At 38.8% G+C, this 17,505-nt stretch overlaps 1 protein-coding gene across 1 annotated transcript in view; it reads left to right on the forward strand.

Annotated features, from left to right (window-relative positions):
• The window catches only part of LOC101844292 (basic salivary proline-rich protein 2-like), a 34,120-nt gene extending 16,956 nt beyond the window's left edge, over positions 1–17,164 (forward strand). Inside the window, exons 2-4 of the mRNA XM_040743697.1 lie at positions 13,311–13,410; positions 15,513–16,681; positions 17,074–17,164. Of these exons, the coding sequence (XP_040599631.1) occupies positions 13,311–13,410; positions 15,513–16,618 (1,206 nt within the window). The 3' untranslated portion in view covers positions 16,619–16,681; positions 17,074–17,164. The remainder of the gene's footprint in view (positions 1–13,310; positions 13,411–15,512; positions 16,682–17,073) is intronic.
• The last annotated feature ends 341 nt before the right edge of the window (positions 17,165–17,505 follow it).

The raw sequence follows: 17,505 nt of genomic DNA on the forward strand, positions 1-17,505 counted from the left end.
ACACAAACACATTTTATTTATAAATGTTTGGGTGATAGTTTAGGCATGTTACTAAGTATCTCTTGCAATTTAAATTAACCCATATTTTTAAATCTACATACTACACTAGTCAGTACCCTTGTGCAGAATGGCAAGTTCATCTTGCTTCTCTCTGCATCTCCTGGAAACCCCACTGTTCTTTTCCTGAATTCTTTCAGTCTGGTTTGCCCACCTAATCTTTTCCTGAGTAGCTATTGGCCGGTTATCTTGTTATTAAGCCAATAAGAACAACACATCTTCACGGTGTGCAGAAAAGATTATTCAACAGCAATTTCCTACTTTTGTCTGGTTAAAAAGGAAGGAAGATTTTAATTTAAACATAGTAAAATTATATACCACAAAACAGTTATCAAGTAATAATTACAGTTACAGTATGCAGCCCCTTTGTATTTGTCAAACTTGGAGAAAATATTCTATTATTTGTCTTACGTGGCATCTGCACCATGGACAAGTCTGAGGGATTGGGAAAAGAAAGACTAGAAATTCAACTGTTTGTGCTAACAGAATGTGTCTGCCGCCTTTATTGCCAGGAGAATGCGTGTGTGTATGTCTTTATTGCAAGTGCCAATCTCTCTCTCTCTCTCTCTCTCTCTCTCTCTCTCTCTCTCTCTCTCTCTCTCTCTGTCACACACACACACACACACACAGAAAGAGAGAGAGAGGGGGGGGAGGGAGGAGCTTTATATATATAGGCTTACAGGACAGTGGAAAAACCCCAGGTGTAAGAGCCAGTGTTTTCCTCGTGCTAGATGTTGATGTCAGTGGGGCAATGCAGGGACAGTAAACCAGGATTGGGAAACAGGATGCACCTGTGGCCATCAACTGAAAAACAACTCAGAGACCCTGTGGGGGCTGGGACCCAACAATGTTAGTGAGTTCAAATTTTTATATCGAATTTACCTTTTATCATCATTAAGGAAAGCTATAAGTCTAACTCCATCAAAGACCCCAGAAGGATGTAAAATTAACTAGATAGGGACATTTGGATGCCTGGACAATCACCCAAAGTTCCTCTTCAATATTGGGGCATATATCTTTGGCCTATAGCCCTAATATATCTGCCAGATATTTCTGAGAATCAAGGAATTTTGAAGAACTTTCCTACTTTGTCTTGGCAAAGTTTGGTAGTCAATTTCTTTTGTGTTCTGTTTGTCTAATTTGGACACCATATTGCCAGTAGTTAAGGTATTAGTAGTTTCTTGTCCAAGTGGCTAGCTTTATCCACAAAAAATAAACTATATATGGAGTTGTTTTGATTCCCATTATCTTCCCTGAAGGTAGTTGGTACTGTCAGGATCAAGTGTGCCTCATGATCATGGAAAGCATCAAGGTTATTAAACATTTTAAATACCATATTCTGTACATCTCTGAAGTATTTGAAGACCATCTGTGTAAACATATCTGTTTAACCTTGAAAGCATACCTAATATAACTGACTATTGGTTTCTTTATTATAGATGAAAAACTGCCAACATCTATTTCTTAATTATATATTGCATTTTTAATGAGCTTCATAAGCACAATACCCCCAGAAAGATTTGAAACACACATACAGTATAACGAAAATATCCTTAAATTTGTATTGACATACAAAAATACAAACCAAAGTAAATATTTAAGACTAGTAGTTGCTTTTGTAGTTTAAAAGTAGATTTAATAATCTAACCTGTTTTTTCTGTCATTTCTATAGCCCCCTCCTTATTTTCTTTTCAGAATGAGATCCCTCGATCTAATATCCTTTGCTCAATCTTACATTTTTTAAACATTACCAATAATAACTGGTAACTAACCCTGCCTAATGATGACAAACACCCATAACAAATCTCTTAGTGATTGGGGCATTGTAGGGGGAAATTTAGCACTCCGCCATTAACCATGTGGCATATTAGAGGCGCATACAGATGAGGTAGTAAAAGGGTGGTTTACCACAAAGCTAACCACACCCACTTTAGGCATGACTAAAGACGTTTATGGAGGTAGGCGGTGAACTATGTCACTAGTCAGGCCCATTTTTGGGCCTGGCTAGGGGCATATAAGGAGGAAGGACTAAAAAACTGAGCAGCAAAACCTCTTGCCCTCTGTTTGGCTTCCAGAGCAGTGGCAAAAAAAATACTCCACTCATCTGGGTTGCTTGCTTTTCTCTTGTGAGTAATTTCTACAATAAATACTTACCTATACTTTCAATAAGCGTGCTGTTTATCGTTGCAGCATCAAGGCATTATTTTTTCTACACTATTTTGTTGTTGTTGTTGTTTGGGGGTGCTGACATCTTTGAGAGACCGTTAGAAAATCAGGATAATGGACAAATCCCAGCAGGAATACTTTGTGTGACGTGACACTCTAGGTCACAACCTCAAAGCTGTTGATGCAGAGCCCTGAGGAAACCATAAAAGAGGAGCTCCAAGACATTGGATCACCTGAGCCATCTGTTTTTATTGGTGTGATCCCTTTTATTCTGTAAACATATGAACTTTTAAATGTAATATACATATCTATATTCACACAAGTATGGAATTGCAGTTTGCACAAATTACTTAAAGACAATGTTTTGTTTTATGTTTCAGTAGGTAAGATATTCATTGTGTGTTTTGGAGGGTGTTTTTTTATTTTTTTAATAATGTCTATAGGCAGGATTTTCATGGGGTCTTCCCCATTCAAACACAATTCATTTTAACCCTAACTGCATCAACTGCTTTTTGTTTTCTGGGAGAACAAAAGCAAAACCTCTTCCCCAAAGAAATATTAGTTTTGATTTATATTTTGAAGTCAAGGCCTTTATAAGATATATAGGCTGGTTTAATCCAGCAGCTTTTGTAATCCAATGTTTCTTAATAGCTATTGTTTCTTCTTCAGAAATCAAAAAATTCAAAGACAACACAATAGCATATAGGATCAAGACTCCCTGTGTATTTTTTTTCATGTGGTCTTTTTCTTTATATTATTTTACTCTTTTTAAAAAATTTTAAACTATGTTATGGTCATCTATATACTTTCTCTTTTTTTCTTAATCCTAAGTACATTTTAAACTTATTGTAACCTATTTAGAGATGTTTTCATCTGGATCTGTAACCATTTTTGTCTGTGTAAGCAAAAGTTACACCACAAGACAGCTTATGTCATGGCATAGTGGTGGTTGGCTCTACACTCTAGGGCCAAGAAACAAAAGAATCGCCAAGTTTCCAGTGCTACCTCAGTGGAAGAATTCTACAAAGGCAGTGACTGGGGTCTTCCCAAAATCTTCAAATTTCCATTCCCAGACCTAACTTCTACCAATAATCAACAGGCTCATGGATTTTGCCTGAAATGTATCTGTGATCCGTCACTGCTTTCCAAATTGTAAAATGTGTTAGAAGACAAAATGTACTGATTCCTGGGAACTGTTGTTTATGAATAAACTCTTTAACTGAATCCACAGAGAAGAAAATTCAGACAGCAAACAAGTTGATTTTTATCAATTTAAGTTATTAAGATAGTGTGGTTCACAAAGAGGAAAATCTGTTCATGGAGGCTCCTCAGAGAAGAAGCTCCCACTTGAACAATCCAGTACTGAATAGGATATGAATAATTTCATTCAGTTCAAATTCAGTAAACTCTGGTCAAAAGAGAGGCAGACAATAATGAACTGGCAAAGATGTTCCAGAGCCACATGGTCTACTTTCACCAGGAGGTTCTTCTACAGTGGAGACTGTTGTCTTCACCTGAGAGATCTCCAGATACAAAGAGAAATCTCCAATATTGACTGTCTCTGCAATGCACTCCAGTTCTGTGACAGCCTCCCTCAGTCCGAAATCAAAAAGGCATTTGGGAGATTGCTGCTATACAGTGTCTTCACCATCATGAGACAATGGCTAGAACAAACCAGAATGAAAAAAACAAACTGTTTTTTGAGAAACAAAATCTAATAATCTCACATTTTCCAAATTATTTGCCCTTGTTTGAAGAACTGTATATTCAAAGCTCTCTCATTTAAATTCAGGATTTTCAGTCTTTAATAGAACCAGCCATATGGTATACAGTGATGAGTTTGTCTCCTGTGACTGAGACCCTGTCCTATGAATGAAACTCAGCTGCCCTCCTACAAGCCAATGGAGGAAAAATGATTTTCTCAGCTGCAAAGGTCGTCTGGCCTGAAAAAAAAAACAGGAGAAAAGATGGAAGAAAACAATGCACATGGCCCTGAGAAGGTCAACGGACCCTGCGTAACCAGAAATATTCCCATGAAATTGATCTGCCAGTAATTTCCAATACCAGAGACCCTACAGCCATTCTTGGAACACACACACACACACACACACACACACACACACACACACACACACACACATGAGAGAGAGAGAGAGAGACAGAGAGAGTGACAGAGACAGAAACACATAGACCTACCTGGGGGAGATACTTTTAGAAGTTATCAAGAAAGCAGGTTACACAACACTAACTTCATTGACTCCTAAGAAACAGTTGACAATTGGTATAGACTTTAAGAATCTGGGGCTGTTGATAATTCTGTTTGTCTCTCACAGATTCCATACTGCATAACTACTGTTTTAGCAACTCTTCACACATATTGTTGATTTCATAGTTGACTTTGCTTATGTGGGCACTGAGTTCCTAAAGAACATTTTCCAGGGCCAAAAATTGTCAATCTAAAAAGATTTGTTTTATAACTAATATCCACTTATAAGTGAGTATATACTTTATTTGTCTATCTGTGTTTGGGTTATCTCCTCAGTATGATTTCTTCTAGTGCCATCCATTCACCTCTGTTTCACCCTTCCCACATGGGGGTCTACTGACCAGCTTGTAACTAGAAGCTTCTAGCAAAATACCTCTTGCCCCCTCCTCCCAGTATATTCTGAATGCAAATTCCTGTTTTCTGCCCATCTTTACCGTCTAAATTCAAGTTCCTGCTGTTTGCCCCTCCTTTACCAGAGGACTCTGGGGATGTGAGCTCCTGACCTTAGTAGACCTTGGTAGTTTTCCACCATGCCTTCTATTGGTATTTAATGCTCTGCTCTTATTAAAATCAATGCCATTTTCCTTGCAAGAATGAGCCAGTCTTTGTCTTCATTTAAGTCCTTAACCATTCGCCCGTATAATTGTGAAGTGTTGTAGCCCCAAAGCACAGTAAATGCTTCCTACATACTTCCAAATTTCAAGATGATGTCATTGCTTTTTATCACTGAGTAGTACTTCTTTGTGTATATGTACAAAATTTTCCTTATCCATTCTTTGGTTAAAGGGACATCTAGGTTGCTTCCAGGTACTGGTTATTATGAATAATGCTGCTTTGAACATATTTGAACAATATCATACATAAAGAAAATTATAACCAGCCTACAGTCCACAACTCCAGAGAAGCCAGGGAATAAGGAAGACCCTAAGATAGACATACATGGAAACTCCAAGAAAAGGAAGTAGACAAGATATCCTGAGTAAACTGGGAGCTTGTAGGAAGAGGGGAGGATGTTAGGAGAGTGGGGAGGAGATAAGGGGAGGGGGGTGAGAACATGAGGGTTCAGAAAAGTTGAGCTGGGGAAGGACAGAGAGAGAGAGAGAGAGAGAGAGAGAGAGAGAGAGAGAGAGAGAGAGAGAGAGAGAGAATAAGGAAAGAGATACCTTGACAGGAGGAAACATCGTAGAGATAAGTTGAAGCCTAGCACTAGAGAAATTCCCAAGAATCCACAAGGATGACCGCAACAAAGAATCTAAGCAATAATAGAGAGGGTACCTTAGCTGCCTTTTCCCTATAATTAGATTAATGACTACCTTAATTGCAATCTTAGAGCCTTCATCCAGTAACTGATGGAAGTAGATACAGAGATCCACAAGTATGCACTGGGCTGCACTCCTGGAGTCCAGTTCTACAGGAGGAGGAGTGGTAATGTGTGCAAAGGGGCCAAGACCATGTTGGGGAAACCCACAGAAATAGCTGGTCCAAGCAAGTGGGAGCTCACTGACTCCAGTGATAGGAGATATTATTCTGTATATGTTTCTCTTATTGGTAGATGAGTAAAAAACACTGATTGGCCAGGCAGCAGGATAGCTGGGACTACCAGACAAGGAGAATTCTGGGAAATGTAGGCAGAAATGAATCATAATGTGAGTCCAGGATGAGAGGACTCAAGTCAGATATTCTCCAGTAAGATAAGACCATGTAGAAATACATAGATTAGTAGTTATGTGTTAATAATTAAGACAGAGCTCGCCAATAAGAAGCTGAAGCCACCAGCCAACAGTTTCATAATTAATATAGCATCTGTGTGTTCATTTCTGGCAAGGCGGCTGCAGAACCAGGCAGGAAATCCCATAACACTCCAGACTAACAGCTGGGGAACCTGCATAAAACCAAACTAGGCCACCTGAATGTGGGTGACATTTGGGGGCCTAGGATAGTTTATGGAGTCACTAGCAGTGGAACTAGTATTTATTCCTAATGCATGGACTGAATTTTTGGAGTTCATTCCCTATGAATAGACACCTTGCTCATCTTAGATACAGGGGGGAGGGCATTGATCCTACCACAAATGATGTGACAGACTTGATAATTCCTCATGGGAGGCCTCACACTTTCTGAAGAGTACGTGGGGGGTGTTGGGAAATGATGGGTGAATGGGAAGATGGTTGGGAGAGATAACTGTAAAATAATATTGTTTTAAAAAGAAAAGGAAACCATTTGAAATGGAGCCAAATTTTTTAAATGCAGGAATACAGGCTGGCTATAAATGGATGAGTCTGGGAAATTCTTGTTACATCAAGTACAGATTTTCTTCTTGTTTATAGCTCTAGGTTATCTTTGTCCAATGAAAACTAAATTATAACCAGTTGCTTTTCTCTCAGTACCCTTAACATTGTCATTGCTTTATTGGTACAAGTTTAAATCCCACTGTTATCTGTTATATAATCTCATTAAATGATCCACATTATATTTCTTCTTCTGAGCTATTTCTACTCCTTGTTAGTAGCTTTCCTTGGCAGGTATCCCATAGTGCTGTTATCTCAAAAGTCCTTGAGTCTCCAAAGTAATCCAGGTTTCAACTTTACAGCATCAAGAAATGGCCTCTTTGGGCTTCCATTCAGGGACAACCCTGACACATGCCTGATCTCAATGGATTTTCTTATGTTTAGAGGCAAATTCCATAGCCCATTCCTTCTATCCTTAACTCCAGATCCAAATGGAAAAAGCTGTTATGGCCTGATGCTTGCTGGGGCTCTAACATGGATCCCTTGTTTCATTACCTAAGCTTGGTTGTTCTTTGACTTGCTCTATAGACCATACTGGTCTCAATCTCAGAGATTTGCCAATCTCTGCCTCACTAGTGCTAGGAATAAATGTGTAAATTACCACACCCAGTTTTAAGTCTTTCTTTAATACCTTTTACAAGTTCGAAATTTAGCTGAGTGGGATCTTGCCCCGTGGTTACCACTCCCATTTTTTCCATTTCTTAATCCATTGTTTCTCCTTGAACATAGGATTTAGCTCTATTCCTCTTTCTGGCACCCTTTTTATGAATCTATGCATTTTGAATTTTTGTTTTCTCATATTACTCCTTTGCATTACAAATCTTCATCAGAGTTAACACTAATAACCACACAACAGAATCTATACTAGTCTGTTTTGAGATTTCCTCTGCCAATAGAATTAATCCAAAACTCTTCATTTTAACTTCAGGCAGACATTTTTTGATGAGGGCAAAATGCAGCCATATTCTTCACCAAAATATCACAGGGCCAGTCTCTTAGGGCACATACTAATATTATTCTCCTCTGAAACTTCATGATCTCCACAGTTCAAAGTATGCTCATCACCATTGTCTTCCATGCTCTTGCTAGTGTGGTCTGTGAAGATTAAAGCATGCCACTGCTTTTCTAACCCAAAGTGCCAAAGTCCAAATACCTCCAAACAAAAACATGGTCATGGCTATCACAGAAGTACCCCAGTTCCAGCTACCAACTTATCTTAGTTAGGGTTTCTATTTCTGTGAAGAGACACCATGACCACAGCAACTCTTTTAAAAAAGCCTTTAATTAAAATGGCTACTTCTAGTTTCAAAGGTTTACTCCATTATCAACATTGTAGGGAGCATGTCAGTGTGCATGCAGATATGATGCTAGAAAAGTATTTGAGAGCCCTATTTTTGCAGGAAAAAAGAAGTGTTCCATGACACTGGGCACTATCTTGAGCATATACTACCTCAAACCTCAAAGCATACCTCCACAGTGACAAGTATCCTCCTACAGGACCACATCTACTCCAATAAGGCTGTACCTTTTAATCATGCCACTCCCTATGGAAACCATTTTTCTTTCAAACAACCCCACTCCTCCTAGGATCAAAGGACCTGCTACAATTCACTGCTCCTCAATTCAAGGTTGTCCACATTATGGCTGTAAATTATTCCTAGTAAAAATAACTGTAGAGATTTAGACAAAGCAGAGCCAGGAAAGTTAACAAAGACTGTTTCCTGAGAAAATCAGAGAGCTAGACTCTCTTCCAGGAAAAGAAAGGTACATAGCTATTAATAGACTAAGGGATAAAATGTACCTATTATAATGGAAAAGGGAAGGCATTAATGGATTTTAAGCCATATAGTACTCTGCTTTCTATTGAAGTTTCCTCAGTGGCAATGGAAAGCATAAATAAGTGTGTTTTAAAATTTGATCACAGACAAAGCCTTCCAAAAGTGACATCAACAGCAACGAGTAAGTGTGCTGCCATGATCATACTGTCATACACTCTAAAAATAGAGTCAGATGGTTTTATTTTTACAGTAATTTGGAAAAAATAAGTATCATAAAACAATATCTATATTTTTGAAAATTGGTGAAAAAAAGCTAATTAATGGAAATATGACTGAAATGTATTATGAAACATAATTTGTTCTGTTACTCTCGGTGTTCCTATTGATTACTTAAACATATTATCAGAATGATTAAATTAAATGGAAATTCTGATGAAATTTAAATTAGATCTGCTATACAAATCAGCTAAAATACTACTACACATAAATCCAGAGGACTTTATTACCTATGATAGGGACACATAACCATGTTCATTACTGCTGTTTCACAATAGCTAGGAAATGGAAACAGGTTAGACATATATCAACTTCTGAATAAATAATGAAAATGTGATGCATATGCACAATGGTACTTTATTCATCACTAAAGAAAAATGAAATTAGGAAAATTTCATTAGAAAAAAATGAAATTGATACATTTTATCAAATACTGTAGCTTAGAGAGAGAAATGTCATTTTATGAAATAATGCAGTTCAGAGAGACAAATGTCATGCTTGTTCTCTTAAATGACTTGTAACTTCATAGTGACTTTTGAACTTAATTTGGAGTATCTTTTGAGAGCAGAACACTGGAAATGGTCTAGGGTGGAGAGGTTGGCCTGGAATAGGGCAAATGCTAGGACTTATACAAATTAACATTGTAGCAATAGAAAATGGGGTGAAATGTTTTTAATGAAATGGTTTTGATTTATTCTTTAAGACATTCATGAATATATTTATATATTTAGGTCATGCTCATGCATATAGTTCTCTCCAGACCCTCAACATGGCATCTTACAAAAATTATATCAGCACATTACTTCTTATATTCCATTAGATTCAATGGGTGTTGCCTATATTCTAATAGGTGTGAGGTCATCCCCTAGAAAATAGTCAACTTACCAGTAGTCACACTCCTAAAGAAATCTGACTTCCCCTCACTTAGCAGTCATCACTGATAAAGAGTGGTACATTTCAACCTCCCCTATGCATTTTGAGTTGGATTAATCTTGCGAAAACCTTCCACAGGTAATCAGAGATGCTACAATTTCAGTGGATATTGGTAGATGCCAGGCAAATGGGGTTTACTCTCTTCAGTTGTTTGTTTCCTAGAGAGTCCACCAGGATCAAGTGGATAGTTCTGCACCAAAAGGCAAAAGAATACATGGTGAAGCTCAGTGAATAACAGAAGATAATGAAAAAAGACATGAACCTAAGAAGGGGCTTGTAGGAAGGAGGAGATTTCACAGGGGTGGAAGGAAACTGGAAAAAAAGTCATAAATAAGCATCATCAGACTGTGTTATATACATGAATCAAACTTTCAAAGAACAAATGTAACTTGTTAAAGCGTGAAAGACATGGATCATTTATTAGCCAGTTACTTCCAATTGGCTGCGTCTTATAAGGAAAGGGCACTAGATAACACAGCCCCACATGAGCAGTGGGCAAACATCATATAAGCAAAGAGAAGCAAGGCAAGGAAAAGGGTCTTTGAGGAAGTGGTCTTCCATGTAATATTGTTCTTGGACACGTAGAGGAAAAACTTATGTGCAAATATGCTCTGTTTATGCCAAAGGGATTCCAGCTTTTACTCAGTGTCAATATTGAACTGATATACAAGGATTCGGATAAAGAAATTACAAATTCTAAATTAGTAGACTCTTTAGATATTTTATGTAATGTTGCCTCTCTGTATATACATACATATGTGCATACATATACAATATATATATATAAATTCACAGTGAATTTAGATATATGCTGTGAATTTAGAACATGTATGTATGCACATATGTATGTATATACAGAGAGGCAACGTTACATAAATGTGCTTCAAAATTTTACTATGTATAATCAAGTCTGCTATAGTTCTCATGGCTTTAAGATCTCAGTTCTTCTAGATTTTTGCCTCTGTGGTATGTGATGATATTTTTCTTTTCATTATATACTAATGTCTTTCACACACTGCTGACACTAAGAAGGTCAAGGAAATGTCCTGAACAGAGTGATATTTGGAAGAAACAACTACTGTGTTCCAGGATGCAAAAATTCAATTATAAGACTGACTTTTACCAAGAATGTCAATACTGGGTACTAACACATCACATGTATCTTAACTATGTTCCATATCTGTGACTTCCTGGACAGGACATATTATCTTCAGACTATCTTGCTCTATGGTTTCTAGGGAAGATATAGGACATAGTGTGTTTATAAAGAGAGACCTGTCATGAGGAAGAAACTCATTTTTCCCAGAAATCCCATGAAAGCAAGGAAAACAGCTATGCTTTTAGCATAACCACGAAAGGATGGTGAACTTCAAAAAAAACTAGAGTATAGATGTAATTATCCTAGAAATGTAACTGTGATACTGGTCATCTTGAAAAAGTCACATATCATGTAGCATCTATAGCCCATTTTTGATGGACCTTTTCTGTATTGTTCACCACAATCAGGTGGAAAAGAAAAGACTGTAATTCACATACATAGCATAGAGTCCAGTGGCCCCAAATGCACAATGGGCCCAATTTAAGTTTGTCAATTACATATCCTTCTCTGTCTCTAATTAAACAGTCCTCAAATACCACAAACCCTGTGCTATACCTAAAGAAGACACAAATAAATTTTATAGGGACTTTGAGTTGGTAAGAAAAGAATGAGAAAGAAACTTATGAAGCATATATTTTGTATATGTTTAATCAGATCACAGAATTAGACAAGTTCTTTTCTAATGACTGAAAAATGTCCAAGTTTAAGAGTAAAAACAATAAAGAGGAGCAAATTATAACACAAAATATGAAGAAAAAGTGTTCAGAAAGAGAATCTTGAGATGTGATACTCAAAATGACAGTTCACAGAATGGGAAAAGATACTCACCAACCCCATATCTGACAGAGGGCTAATATCCAGAATATACAAAGAACTCAAGAAGCTAGTCACCAAAACACCAAATAATCCAATTAAATAGTTGGGTACAAAACTAAATAGAGAATTCTCAAGAGAGGATTCTAAAATGGCTGAGATACACATAAGAAACTGCTCAGTTTCCTTAGCTGTCAGGGAAATGCTAACCAAAACTGTTCTGAGATGCCATCAAACTACTGTCAGAATGGCTAAAATCAAAAACACCGATGACAGTTTATGCTGGAGAGGATGTGCTGATGGGAGTGCAAACTCGTACAGCCACATTGGAAATCAGTATGGCAGTTACTCAGGAAAATGGCAATCAGTCTACCACAAGATCCAGCTCATGGACACCAGACTGATAGCTGGGAAACCAGCATAAGACTGTTCTAGACCCCTTGAACCAGGACGTCAGTTTGGAGGTCTGGTTAATCTATGGGGCCTCTGGTAATGGATCAGTAATCATCCCTAGTATATGAATGGACTCTGGGAGCCTATTCCTTATAGAGGAAGGGTCTAGGCCCTGCTCAAAATGATATGATAGACTTTGGAGATCCATCATGGGAGGACTTACCCTCCCTGGGAAGCAGAAAGGGGATGGGGAAAGGGGGGTTGTTGGGGGGCAGACAAAGAGGGGGAGGGAGAGAGAACTGGGATTGACATGTAAAACAAGCTTGTTTCTAATTTCAAAGAAAATGGAAAAAGCTATCAGAAAATCATACATAATCTGTGATATAAGTTACCCTGAGGACCCAGGCTATCACTGATTTTGAAAAAATGTGAATGTATGCAGTTGAATCTTTGAGGGAAATAATAAGGCTGCCTTGCTCAACTCTGTAACTGTGGCCTTTAGTAATTTGGAGAGAATACTTTGGACAATGGAACTTTGTACAGATCTTATAAATATAAAATGGTAGCATGACTCATCAAGGAATTACATATTCATGGTTCTGTGGCCACTTCTGGTGGGATTTTAGTGGTGTTTTAAGTCTTGTGGATTACTGACCAATGTTCCTGTTATAGGGTCAGATCAAGAAAATGTTGGGAAGTCGTGCTGAGGCCTAGCAGTCTAGGAATTCCAAGTGTGATCTCCTAATTAATTCAAATTTGTGTAAGAAATGCCTCACCACCATCACTGTTAACTAAATATAACATATAGCCCTTTATGTGTTATACATATAATGGTACAGTTTCAGCCATAATACTGATGAGAGACAGTTACCATCTTCTCATTGCTGACAATATAAATACTTGTGTGCACACACTGCTCCTACCCCCAAATGCACAATGGTGTACAGAAAATACTCATCATATAAAATGAGATTCATATAATGAGAGCCTTTCAACTTTAATATCTGTGCTATTCCCTTGCATATGAATCCTTTCCATTTTAATCTAATCATCTATTCTACCATTTCAAAAGGGGACACTTGGCACCTCTTCCCTACCTCATCCTGCTGGGCAAAAGTCCCAGTATAGCGTTATGGTTGCAAGATTTCCTGCTTTTTTAAGAACAGAATATCATAGAGTGAAATTCAATGGCACCATTCTTCTGCTCCTCCTTATAAAGACAGTTGCCTTGCTTCTTCCAGAACAGACTTGGGAACAACTCCAGAGCCTCCTCCAAGATGCTGGTGGTCCTGCTCACAGTAGTCTTGTTAGCCCTGAGCTCTGCTCAGAGACAAGGAGAAGGTAAGAAAATATGAGTATGGGTGCTGTGATTCTGCTTAAAGAGCAGGAGACAACATTGGAGGGGACAAGAGAGACAGGAGGGAGGACAGGAGATGAGAGATAAATGGAACCACAGAGTATATAGGAATAGGAAAGCCTCAGTTTTGAAGACACTGGTAGTTAAAATACACTGAAGATGCCAGTAGCCTTGCTGTACTGTGTGTTTAGGAGAAAAATGACAGAGAGAAACACAGGCCACAGCAATTTAAGTACAGGAAATTAAACAATAAAATTGTGGACAGAGAAATGGAGTCATCCTCTCAGGTCTCCTTTTTCCCTACTCTTATGGAATATTTCAATGTGTCATCAGTTGTGAGTGTAAAGATTTGCAAAAAAAGATTCTTATTGTTGTTTGAGAAAACATGGGAATATAAAATAAGAAGTTATTAAATAAAGAAGATATAAAGACAGTACTATTTTAAGTTACTGAACATGTATATTACTTATATCTCACACACATATCATAGATATCTATGTATATGAATATTGACATGTGTGTGTTATTAGAATAAACAATAAAATTCTAGGTAAAAGAGGAAGGACCAAAGGGGAATTTTATGTTATGAGTTAGTGGTTGACAATCAGCGTAACAGTCAGTGGCTAAAAGTTCCCTTAGGGGATATACAGAGTGTGGCTAAAATCAGTTGTTACCTGTAGGATGTTGCTTTAGTGACCTCATTTTTGATCATATCCTTGCTTTATATCCCAATGATTTCTGTAAATACCCTTCCTCACTAATATCAACACATCATCAAACTCCTTTTCTGTATGTAGTAAGTATATTTTAATTATACAATGCCTGTCACTTCTGTTTTTACTAATTAATGAATTCAGGTTTCCCAAAGTTACAAACATTCCCCAACCTTGATAGTAAGGACTATTACCAGGGAGGGCAATAATGTGAATAAACTAGAGGTCTGGCACACTCAAAGTAGGAGGAATTTGCCTTTTCGTAATCAGAGGGTCAAACAAACAAGAGGATCGGCTCCTAAGAGCATGGTCAGAAACTAGGCCTCAGATTCAGTTTACTGGAACTGAAGGACCTTTTCTCAGAAAGACTCAGGGACAACCAATCAGCAGTTGCCCCACAACCTTCTGTTAGCTGAAGATAGTTTTTTTTCTACTCTGCCACTGGAAAGTCCCTAACCTCTAAAACCAGAAAACAATCCAATAAAGACTGGGAGACTTTTTATTTAAACCTACCTCAACACCCAGATTAACCTCTCTTTCCTGAAATTCCCCTAACCTTGCTTAAAAGAAGCCTGTGAGCTAGTCTACAGGTGGCTGTTTTGCCATGGTATCTGAGGACTCTTCCCTTAATGCTAGAAAAAAAACTCTTGTTGATTGAATATCTCTCTGAAGGTCTTTTCTGGGACTTCTTGTAGCAGGAGTGGTTGCTACAGACAGAACTTGGATGAAGTGCCTGATTATGACTCTTCTACATACCAAGACTACCTCAATAGCTTAGTCCATCTCCATGTTTCCTCAATGGCAGTGTTTTATGGTAGCAAGAAAAATGCACAAATGTGAATGTTTCTATCTGATTGTGTATTCAGATAGTGTATTGAATCCATAACTGATAACCTCTCTTGAATTCACTCAGTGAATACTGTGTGGAATGCTACTTTTGTCTTTTTCTTCCCATTGCTACTATTCTACACTCTGAGCCAAGACTTATGAATGAGTTGCTTGAGTTTTAACACAAAAATGAGCTCCTTGATTAGGGGTCACAAAACCAAACCAAAAACCAAACAGTTGTATCATAAAATATAACATGAAAGGGAACTTAGCATGTGTGAGTTCATTTCTTTGTTTTACATTTATTTAAGGAAACTGATTAAACTGATTCTGAATAATCTGTGGACTTATTCTGGAATCTATATCATGAATACATATATGTCATCAAATACACAGATTAACAAGAACTCTTCAGGAAAACATAAGCGAGGCTGCTGTTGAATGGGAGTTTCCTGGAAAATATGCTATGTGAAAAAGCCATTGAGGTAAAGGAGAAGAAAATTAGCTGGTACTAATCTTATCTATGATTTGCTTTACTCATTCAGGTTTTCAGAGCCTAAAGCAGATCCTCAATCAGAGACCACCTCATCAAGGACTTCCACAAAGACATGGACCTCCAAAAGGAGGAAACCAACAGCAAGGTGGCCATGCTCAGCCTGGGAACCTGCAAAGCCCACCCCCACAGGGAAGTCCACAGCAGAACCAAATCCCTCACCCTGTAAACCAGCAAGGCCTAACCCCACAGGGAGGCCGCCAGCAGAACATAGGTCCTCAGCCTGGAAATCAGCAAGGTCCATCCCCACAGGGAGGTCCACAGCAGATCCAAGGCCCTCATCCTGGAAACCAGCAAGGCCCATCCCAGCAGGGAGGCCCACAGCAGATCCAAAGTTCTCAGCCTGGAAACCAGCAAAGCCCATCCACACAAGGAGGCCTGCAGCAGATCCAAGGTTCTCAGCCTGGAAACCAGCAAGGCCCATCCACACAAGGAGGCCCACAGCAGATCCAAGGTTCTCAGCCTGGAAACCAGCAAGGCCCATCCGCACAAGGAGGCCTGCAGAAGATCCAAGGTTCTCAGCCTGGAAACCAGCAAAGCCCATCCACACAAGGAGGCCTGCAGCAGATCCAAGGTTCTCAGCCTGGAAACCAGCAAGGCCCATCCACACAAGGAGGCCCACAGCAGATCCAAGGTTCTCAGCCTGTAAACCAGCAAGGCCCATCCACACAAGGAGGCCTGCAGCAGATCCAAGGTTCTCAGCCTGGAAACCATCAGGGCCCATCCCCACAGGGAGGTCCACAGCAGATCCAAGGTTCTCAGCCTGGAAACAAGCAACGGCCATCCACACAAGGAGACCCGCAGCAGATCCAAGGTTCTCAGCCTGGAAACCAGCAAGGCCCATCTGCACAAGGAGGCCCACAGCAGATCCAAGGTTCTCAGCCTGGAAACCAGCAAGGCCCATCCGCCCAAGGAGGTCCACAGCAGAACCAAGGCCCTCAGCCTGGAAACCATCAAGGTGCATCCCCACAGGGAGGCACACAGCAGATCCAAGGTCCTCAGTCTGGAAACCAGCAAGACCCATCCCCACAGGGAGGCACACAGCAGAACCAAGGCCCTCAGTCTGGAAACAAGCAAGGACCACCTCAATCTTTGTAATGATTCAGACCACCGGAATGCTCCCAGGCCTTTGGTCCTCAGTAAACTAAAATTCAATGACAGGTATGACTTACATTTATCATCCTGAATAAATGCCAGACTCCTTTATTTCTTAGAACATGGTAAATTACCAATCAAAATATTTAGAAATTATATAGTCCTGGATCCAATTTCAATTATTTTTGGTAACTATTAAATGACTTATTCATGAAGCAATGTCTATTTTTAGAGGAACATCACTTCTACATTTTGTGTTTCATAATTATTTTGTGTCTCATTTGTTTTTTAAAAGAAAATCCCTTTTCTTCCTAAGGTCCTCTCCCTCCTTGCTTAGACTCATCAGTTCATATGGATACATAGACCTCATGAAATTTTTCCTTTGACACATCCCTGTTGTTTATTTTTGACATGCCAAGTCCTCTCTGTAACCTGCCTTCATGATTTGTTTATTTCAGGAAGTAAGAAGATAACTCCCTCACTACATTCTTCTATTGGACCATCAGGATCAGAACTATAACTTTACTACCTTAATAAAATGGTCAGCATACAAATTGTCATTGTTGTCTTTCTTTTTGGGTATGTTTGAGCATGGAATTTCAGGGTTGACAACAATGCAACTCACAGCATCATCAGTACTCACTCTTTTATGGATTCTCCCATGAGGCTTCCCTTCTCATTTGTACATAATCCAGTTGCCAGTTGCCAGTGTTCCACTGTTACTATACTTGCCTGGTCTCTATAACAATGGATTTTTTGAACCATGTGATCCCATGTGCTGTGATCTCCTTTGTGTGGACTGTATCTTTTAAGACTCAATGAATATTTCCTGTCGTCATTGTCACCTTGGAATAACAGAGATCTGTCTACCTCTTAATTCTTTGTTCTGG

The sequence above is a fragment of the Mesocricetus auratus genome, unplaced genomic scaffold, assembly GCF_017639785.1.
Source record: "Mesocricetus auratus isolate SY011 unplaced genomic scaffold, BCM_Maur_2.0 Super-Scaffold_100001, whole genome shotgun sequence".
In the NCBI taxonomy this organism is placed as follows: Eukaryota; Metazoa; Chordata; class Mammalia; order Rodentia; family Cricetidae; genus Mesocricetus; species Mesocricetus auratus.